At 41.2% G+C, this 9827-nt stretch overlaps 1 protein-coding gene across 1 annotated transcript; it reads right to left on the reverse strand.

The window, feature by feature from the left end:
* Positions 1-410: 410 nt before the first annotated feature.
* LOC115416579 (gamma-crystallin M3-like) lies at positions 411-9136 on the reverse strand. The gene is made up of 4 exons (XM_030130391.1): positions 9124-9136; positions 7295-7311; positions 6402-6668; positions 411-689 (listed from the first exon to the last, which is right to left on the reverse strand). The coding sequence occupies exons 1-4, from the start codon at positions 9134-9136 to the stop codon at positions 411-413; spliced, it is 576 nt and encodes a 191-aa protein (XP_029986251.1).
* Between the last annotated feature and the right edge of the window lie 691 nt (positions 9137-9827).

A 9827-nucleotide genomic window follows, 5' to 3' on the forward strand; every position in this document is an offset into this window, starting at 1 on the left:
CTTATTTTGTTTGTTTGTGCCTCTTTTGTTTGTTTTTGTTTGTGTGTTTGTTTGTTTGTGCCTCTTTTGTTTGTTTTTGTTTGTGTGTTTGTTTGTGCCTCTTTTGTTTGTTTTTGTTTGTGTGTTTGTTTGTGCCTCTTTTGTTTGTTTTTGTTTGTGTGTTTGTTTGTTTGTGCCTCTTTGTTTGGCGCTGCTTTGAAGCGTTCCTATTTCAAACCCCAGTGGACAGTGCTTACCCTGTGTGTGTGTGTGTGTGTGTGTGTGTGTTTCCAGTCTGCAGTCACATGGTGTCTGTTGTGTTTCTGCTTCGTTCTTTACTCGTTGTGTGTGTGTGTTTTTTTTTAACACAAACTCCACACCCGTGTGTCCGGTTTCATCTGCAGTTTTTATTGGTTGGTGGTTTCCGACGTTCAGCAGGAGTCGGTGATGCGTCGGACGGAGCTGACCTTCATCACGCCGCTCACCGCCGGGTCCCTCAGGTTCCGGTACTCCCCGGGCCTCAGGTACGTCATCCGGCCTCGGAAGTGGACCTGCTCGAACGCCAGCCAGTGTCCGTCCGTCACCTGACAGGACAGACAGTCGGACAGGTCCAGAGCGTCCTGCACAGACTCACAGTCGTCCACCAGCTCCTGCATCCGACCCCCGAAGTTCTCCCTCTCATAGATCCTCATCCTGAACTGACCACGGTGCTGTTAAAGAATAGCACACCAGAAGACCCTTACAGACCCAAACGTCCACCTTTAACCCTTAAACACCCAAACATCCACCTTTAACCCTTAAAGACCCAAATGTCCACCTTTAACCCTTAAAGACCCAAACGTCCACCTTTAACCCTTAAAGACCCAAACATCCACCTTTAACCCTTAAACACCCAAACATCCACCTTTAACCCTTAAAGACCCAAACGTCCACCTTTAACCCTTAAACACCCAAACATCCACCTTTAACCCTTAAAGACCCAAACGTCCACCTTTAACCCTTAAAGACCCAAACATCCACCTTTAACCCTTAAACACCCAAACATCCACCTTTAACCCTTAAAGACCCAAACGTCCACCTTTAACCCTTAAACACCCAAACATCCACCTTTAACCCTTAAAGACCCAAACGTCCACCTTTAACCCTTAAACACCCAAACATCCACCTTTAACCCTTAAAGACCCAAATGTCCACCTTTAACCCTTAAACACCCAAACGTCCACCTTTAACCCTTAAAGACCCAAACATCCACCTTTAACCCTTAAACACCCAAACATCCACCTTTAACCCTTAAAGACCCAAACGTCCACCTTTAACCCTTAAACACCCAAACATCCACCTTTAACCCTTAAAGACCCAAACGTCCACCTTTAACCCTTAAACACCCAAACATCCACCTTTAACCCTTAAAGACCCAAACGTCCACCTTTAACCCTTAAAGACCCAAACATACACCTTTAACCCTTAAAGACCCAAACGTCCACCTTTAACCCTTAAAGACCCAAACATACACCTTTAACCCTTAAAGACCCAAACATACACCTTTAACCCTTAAAGACCCAAACGTCCACCTTTAACCCTTAAAGACCCAAACGTCCACCTTTAACCCTTAAAGACCCAAACGTCCACCTTTAACCCTTAAAGACCCAAACGTCCACCTTTAACCCTTAAACACCCAAACATCCACCTTTAACCCTTAAAGACCCAAATGTCCACCTTTAACCCTTAAACACCCAAACGTCCACCTTTAACCCTTAAAGACCCAAACGTCCACCTTTAACCCTTAAACACCCAAACATCCACCTTTAACCCTTAAAGACCCAAACGTCCACCTTTAACCCTTAAAGACCCAAACGTCCACCTTTAACACTTAAAGACCCAAACGTCCACCTTTAACCCTTAAACACCCAAACATCCACCTTTAACCCTTAAAGACCCAAACGTCCACCTTTAACCCTTAAACACCCAAACATCCACCTTTAACCCTTAAAGACCCAAACGTCCACCTTTAACCCTTAAACACCCAAACATACACCTTTAACCCTTAAAGACCCAAACGTCCACCTTTAACCCTTAAAGACCCAAACATACACCTTTAACCCTTAAAGACCCAAACGTCCACCTTTAACCCTTAAAGACCCAAACATACACCTTTAACCCTTAAAGACCCAAACGTCCACCTTTAACCCTTAAAGACCCAAACGTCCACCTTTAACCCTTAAAGACCCAAACGTCCACCTTTAACCCTTAAAGACCCAAACGTCCACCTTTAACCCTTAAACACCCAAACATCCACCTTTAACCCTTAAAGACCCAAATGTCCACCTTTAACCCTTAAACACCGAAACGTCCACCTTTAACCCTTAAAGACCCAAACGTCCACCTTTAACCCTTAAACACCCAAACATCCACCTTTAACCCTTAAAGACCCAAACGTCCACCTTTAACCCTTAAAGACCCAAACATCCACCTTTAACCCTTAAAGACCCAAACGTCCACCTTTAACCCTTAAACACCCAAACGTCCACCTTTAACCCTTAAAGACCCAAACGTCCACCTTTAACCCTTAAAGACCCAAACGTCCACCTTTAACCCTTAAAGACCCAAACGTCCACCTTTAACCCTTAAACACCCAAACATCCACCTTTAACCCTTAAAGACCCAAACGTCCACCTTTAACCCTTAAAGACCCAAACGTCCACCTTTAACCCTTAAAGACCCAAACATACACCTTTAACCCTTAAAGACCCAAACGTCCACCTTTAACCCTTAAAGACCCAAACATACACCTTTAACCCTTAAAGACCCACACGTCCACCTTTAACCCTTAAAGACCCAAACATACACCTTTAACCCTTAAAGACCCAAACATCCACCTTTAACCCTTAAAGACCCAAACATACTCCTTTAACCCTTAAAGACCCAAACATACTCCTTTAACCCTTAAAGACCCAAACATACTCCTTTAACCCTTAAACACCCAAATGTCCACCTTTAACCCTTAAACACCCAAACATCCACCTTTAACCCTTAAAGACCCAAACGTCCACCTTTAACCCTTAAACACCCAAACGTCCACCTTTAACCCTTAAAGACCCAAACATACACCTTTAACCCTTAAAGACCCAAACGTCCACCTTTAACCCTTAAAGACCCAAACATACACCTTTAACCCTTAAAGACCCAAACGTCCACCTTTAACCCTTAAAGACCCAAACATACACCTTTAACCCTTAAAGACCCAAACGTCCACCTTTAACCCTTAAAGACCCAAACATACACCTTTAACCCTTAAAGACCCAAACATACACCTTTAACCCTTAAAGACCCAAACATACTCCTTTAACCCTTAAAGGCCCAAACGTACTCCTTTAACCCTTAAAGACCCAAACATACTCCTTTAACCCTTAAAGACCCAAACATACTCCTTTTACCCTTAAAGACCCAAACATACTCCTTTAACCCTGAAAGACCCAAACGTACTCCTTTAACCCTTAAAGACCCAAACATACACCTTTAACCCTTAAAGACCCAAACGTCCACCTTTAACCCTTAAACACCCAAACATACACCTTTAACCCTTAAAGACCCAAACGTCCACCTTTAACCCTTAAAGACCCAAACATACACCTTTAACCCTTAAAGACCCAAACGTCCACCTTTAACCCTTAAAGACCCAAACATACACCTTTAACCCTTAAAGACCCAAACGTCCACCTTTAACCCTTAAAGACCCAAACGTCCACCTTTAACCCTTAAAGACCCAAACATACACCTTTAACCCTTAAAGACCCAAACGTCCACCTTTAACCCTTAAAGACCCAAACATACACCTTTAACCCTTAAAGACCCAAACGTCCACCTTTAACCCTTAAAGACCCAAACATACACCTTTAACCCTTAAAGACCCAAACATACACCTTTAACCCTTAAAGACCCAAACATCCACCTTTAACCCTTAAAGACCCAAACATCCACCTTTAACCCTTACAGACCCAAACATACACCTTTAACCCTTAAAGACCCAAACATACTCCTTTAACCCTTAAAGACCCAAACATCCACCTTTAACCCTTAAAGACCCAAACGTCCACCTTTAACCCTTAAAGACCCAAACATACTCCTTTAACCCTTACAGACCCAAACATACACCTTTAACCCTTAAAGACCCAAACGTCCACCTTTAACCCTTAAAGACCCAAACATACACCTTTAACCCTTAAAGACCCAAACGTCCACCTTTAACCCTTAAAGACCCAAACATACACCTTTAACCCTTAAAGACCCAAACGTCCACCTTTAACCCTTAAAGACCCAAACGTCCACCTTTAACCCTTAAAGACCCAAACATACACCTTTAACCCTTAAAGACCCAAACGTCCACCTTTAACCCTTAAAGACCCAAACATACACCTTTAACCCTTAAAGACCCAAACGTCCACCTTTAACCCTTAAAGGCCCAAACATACACCTTTAACCCTTAAAGACCCAAACATCCACCTTTAACCCTTAAAGACCCAAACATCCACCTTTAACCCTTAAAGACCCAAACATCCACCTTTAACCCTTACAGACCCAAACATACACCTTTAACCCTTAAAGACCCAAACATACTCCTTTAACCCTTAAAGACCCAAACATACACCTTTAACCCTTAAAGACCCAAACATCCACCTTTAACCCTTAAAGACCCAAACATACTCCTTTAACCCTTAAAGACCCAAACATCCACCTTTAACCCTTAAAGACCCAAACGTCCACCTTTAACCCTTAAAGACCCAAACATCCACCTTTAACCCTTAAAGACCCAAACATACTCCTTTAACCCTTACAGACCCAAACATCTGCTGTCTTGGATGTTTTGTTTTGTTTTTTTTTTGTCACTTACAGGAAAGGAACCAAATATGGTAACTTCACTGACCTTGATTTTCTACATAACAATGAAAATAATTGCAAAAGTAAATAAGTCTCATGTCTTCTTTGATGCTTTTTTTTTTTTTTTTTGGTTTGTTTGTTTTTTGTCATCTATGGGTAAGGAACCAAATATGGTAACATCATTGATCTTTATTTTCTACATAAGAATTTTTTTTTTTTTTTTTTTCACAAAAGTAATAGTCTTCTCATATCTTCTCAGATTTTTTTTCTTCTTTTGCGACTTACAGGTAAGGAACCAAATTTATTTTCTGCAAAATAATACAAAATGTAAAAATGTTCATTTAAGTAATAAAGTCTTGTGTCCTCCAATAACGCACTAAAGCAGACTGTCCAACTCCTGTTCGTTCAGTTCCATATTCAGCTAAATGTGACCTGCAGTGGACCCAGCCAGAAAAATAATAATAGAATAACCTATAAATAATGACAACTCCAAATTTTTGTCTTTGTTTTAGTGTAAAAAAAAAAAAAAAAACATTAAATTATGAAAATACTTACGTTTATAAACCATCCCCCCCCCCCCAAAAAAAAAAAAACCTGAAAAAACTGAAATTTAAATGAAAAAACATAAGAAAATTTAGTGTAATTTTCTCAGTCTTCTTCCTCCACTTCTCATTAGTCCATGTGCATTCTGGATCAGATCTCCAAAGACACTAAACACTGAGGAACAGGAAGAAAAGAGTTCAAACTGGACTGAATTTAATACAGACATTTCAGGTTGGACACATTTGTTCAGGTTAGTCACAGTTTATTGGTACAGGAGAGTTTGGAAATGGAAAGATTTTCACAATTTAATGTGATTTTTTGCACCAAAACAAAGGAAAAAAATAAGTTGTTGATTCTAGATTTATTTGGCTTAATTCAAGATTTTTTTTACTGAACTGAAGATTTTTTTTTTTTTTTGCTTCAAGATTTTTTTTTTTTTGCTTAATGGAAGATTTTTTTTTTTTTTTTTTTTGCTTAATTGAAGATTTTTTTTTACTTAATTGAAGATTTTTTTTTTGGCTTAATTCGAGATTTTTTTTTAAATTAATTGAAGATTTTTTGGCTTAATTTAAGATTTTTTGCTGAATTTGAGATATTTTTGTTTTCTTTTTTGGCTTAATTGAAGATTTTTTTTTTTTCTACTTAATTGAAGTTTTTTTTTTTTGGCTTAATACAAGATTTTTTCCTTAATTCAAGCTAAATTTTTTTGCTTAATTGAATTCAAGACTGTGGAATTTTGCACTTGACAAAAACATCCCAGGGGCTGAACTGGACCCTTTGGTGGGACACATTTGGTCCCCAGGATGCATGTTTGACAGCCCTGCACTAAAGTGTAAATGTTGATTTTCCGTGTATTTGTAAGCGCGAACTATAAATTAAGTAAAGTTCTTTAATAGAGAACGGCCTCAGAAGTTGTACTGGGTCTTTATGGGTTACATATAAAACTACTGCGGTCCAGCTGACGTGAATATACTGTACACTGTGACGGAACCAAAGGGCTTTACCATCGGGATGATGCGACAGGAGCGAATCGTGTCCATGACGGCCATGCCCACCATACCCATGATGCTCCCGATGCGCTGGACGTCGGAGTACTCCCCTCGTCGTAAGAACACCTGATTCCCCGCGAAGTTGTGGCGGTCGTACACCACGAAGCATCCGCTGTCCACCCTGCAGGAGCTGCAGCGGTTCAGGTGCAGGTGGATGTCGGCGCAGTCGCTGCTGCACTCGTACGACCGACCCTGGAAGTTCCGGTCCTCGAAGAACGTAATCTAAGACCACAGAGAAGGTACCGTCAGTGGGTGGGGTTAGACACCTGAACACCTCTACGACATGTACTGCTGTCGTTCTCTACTCCGGTCTTTGTCCCGAGACCAATTTTTCGTGGTCTCGGTCCTGTCATGGACTCAACTGTCTTTGGTCTCGGTCTTGTCTTGGTCACGGACGTAGCGGTCTTGATGGGATTTGTACAAAACCCGCATCGTCACAGAACAGTATCATTATTTGTTAGGCGACCAGTCAGATGCACCTATTTTAAAAACATGCTACATTGTATACATTTTCTTAACAGACAACACCAGCCCTCTACAGTCCACTAGTGATGGAGTTCTTGAGACCGATCTTGGTCTCAAGACTGGTCTCGAGACCAATTTTTTGTGGTCTCGGTCTTGTCTTGGTTGCGATACCCTTCGGTCTCGGTCTTGTCTTGGTCTCGATACCCTCTGGTCTCTGCAGTGTCTTGGTCTTGGTACCCTTTGGTCTCGGTCCAGCCGGTCTCGACTACAACACTACTACTGACAATGCTAGAAAACAGTGGACCATGCATGGTTCCATCTGTTCTAAAAGTAACCAAACTGAAAAGTATCTGATCAGTTTCCAACCGTTGGATGAGTATTACCCTGCCCATGTCGATGCGTAGTTGTTCGTGCGTGATGCCGTTCTGATGGGACTTTGATATAGACTCTTTTATATAGACCAGATCAGTTGGTCCGCCTTTGTTCTAAACATCATGACTCATCACGAGGTTCACGAGGCCACGCATTCATTTATTACAGCAGGTCTCAATTGTCTTTATTGTGGGTTGAATGTCATTTAGGGGGGTCATAGTGGGTCATATCAGAACCACAAATACTCTGCACATGACACTGGAACTGGATTTATCTGTTTTATCATTTAAGGCACAGGTGTCAAACATGCAGCCCAGGGGCCAAAACTGGCCCGCCAAAGGTTCCAATCCGGTCCGCCAAAGGTTCCAGTCCGGCCCGCCAAAGGTTCCAATCCGGTCCGCCAAAGGTTCCAGTCCGGCCCGCCAAAGGTTCCAATCCGGTCCGCCAAAGGTTCCAGTCCGGCCCACCAAAGGTTCCAATCCAGCCCGCCAAAGGTTCCAATCCGGCCCGCCAAAGGTTCCAGTCCGGCCCACCAAAGGTTCCAGTCCGGCCCGCCAAAGGTTCCAATCCGGCCCGTGGGATGAATTTGTGAAATGTAAAAATTACACTCAAGATATAAACAGTCAGTGGTTTTACTTTAGGGCCCATATAAAGCCCTACTTTAGCCTCAAGTGGGTCAGATCAGTAAAATACTACCATCAAAACCTACAAATAATAACAATTCCAAATCTTTCCTCTTTGTTTTAGTGTAAAAACAAGTTAAATTATATGAAAATGTGTAAATTTACAAAATAGCTTTTCACAAAAAATCTGAAGAACTAGAAATGTCCTAAGAGAAGTAAGTGCAGTTTTACTAATATTCTCCCAGTTACTCAAATATTTTGTGTATTTGCAGTATTTGTGTACAGGGTGGGGAAGCCAAATGTACACTGAACATTTAGTTGTTTTTTTCTCAGCAGACACTACGTCAGTTGTTTTGAACCCAAACATATACTGATGTCATAATCATACCTAACACTATTATCCATACCTTTTCACAAACTTTTGCCCATATGAGTAATCAGGAAAGCAAACGTCAAAGAGTGTGTGATTTGCTGAATGCACTCGTCACACCAAAGGAGATTTCAGAAATAGTTGGAGTGTCCATAAAGACTGTTTATAATGGAAAGAAGAGAATGACTATGAGCAAAACTATTACCAGAAAGTCTGGAAGATACTATTAAAGAAGAATGGGAGAAGTTGTCACCCCAATATTTGAGGAACACTTGTGCAAGTTTCAGGAAGCGTGTGAAGGCAGTTATTGAGAAAGAAGGAGGACACATAGAATAAAAACATTTTCTATTATGGACATTTTCTTGTGGCAAATAAATTCTCATGACTTTCAATAAACTAATTGGTCATACACTGTCTTTCAATCCCTGCCTCAAAATATTGTACATTTTGCTTCCCCACCCTGTAAGTCCAAGTTAGGGCGTCAAACCCCAAAATAATATCATCATAACCTATAAATAATGACAACACCATTTTTTTCTCTTTGATTTAGTCCAAAAAACATTAAATTATGAAAAGGTTTACATTAACAAACTATCCTTTAAAATGTGAAGAACTGGAACAAATATGAACAACCTGAAATATCTGAGGATAGTTAAGTGCAATTTTAACAATTTTCTGCCTGTTACTAATGTTTTGTGCATATATATAAATGATAAATCAAGGCATAATATTGATGAAATTTTACATTTACTTCCATTTTTTCAGGTTCTTCACGTCCTTTTTGTTTGGATCGTTTGTAAATGTAAATATTGGCATAACTGAATGTTATGTTTTGCACTAAAACAATTTGCAGTTGTCATTATTTATTGGCTGTCATGCTATTATTGTACTGGTCCTGCCCACTTCAGATTAAATTGAGCTGAATGTGCCCCCCCCTCCCCAAAAGAAAATGAGTTTGACACTCCTGGTTTAAGGCCAAAGCATTGACGTGTTCAGGAGGTTGTGTCAGTTACACTGGTTTTCTGCGGCAGTTCTTTAATGCCTGGTTTCCACTACGTGGAACTGGCTCCAGTCTGGTCCCAGGTCCTATTCCAGACTGTTTCCATTCCAGGATACTACCCACTTTACCTGGTCGTCATATGCCCCGTTTCCACTGTGCGGTATCGACTCGACTAGGCCTTTCTGCGTTTCCATTATGAAAAAGGACCTGGAATCTGGTACCTGGTACTAGTTTTTTGGTCTCACCTCTGCTGAGGTTCCAGGACTGGAGACCAGATACTAAACCGTGACGTGTAAACACTGCAGACCACTGATTGGTCAGACAGTTTTCTCTGTGACCCACTGTTTTACAAACAACAGATGTGTTAGTGGACAGTACATCTGTGGGTCCATTAACCCACATGAGAACAGCCCAAAACTACACCAGGGTCGGTCCAGGAGGTTCAGTCTGTGGTGGACGACGGAAGAATTCAGACGAGACAACACGCAACGAGCGAGTTTATCAGCAACTCTGAACAGATGACACAGAAGTAACGCGCTGCATCGCTATGA

The sequence above is a fragment of the Sphaeramia orbicularis genome, unplaced genomic scaffold (assembly GCF_902148855.1).
Source record: "Sphaeramia orbicularis unplaced genomic scaffold, fSphaOr1.1, whole genome shotgun sequence".
In the NCBI taxonomy this organism is placed as follows: Eukaryota; Metazoa; Chordata; class Actinopteri; order Kurtiformes; family Apogonidae; genus Sphaeramia; species Sphaeramia orbicularis.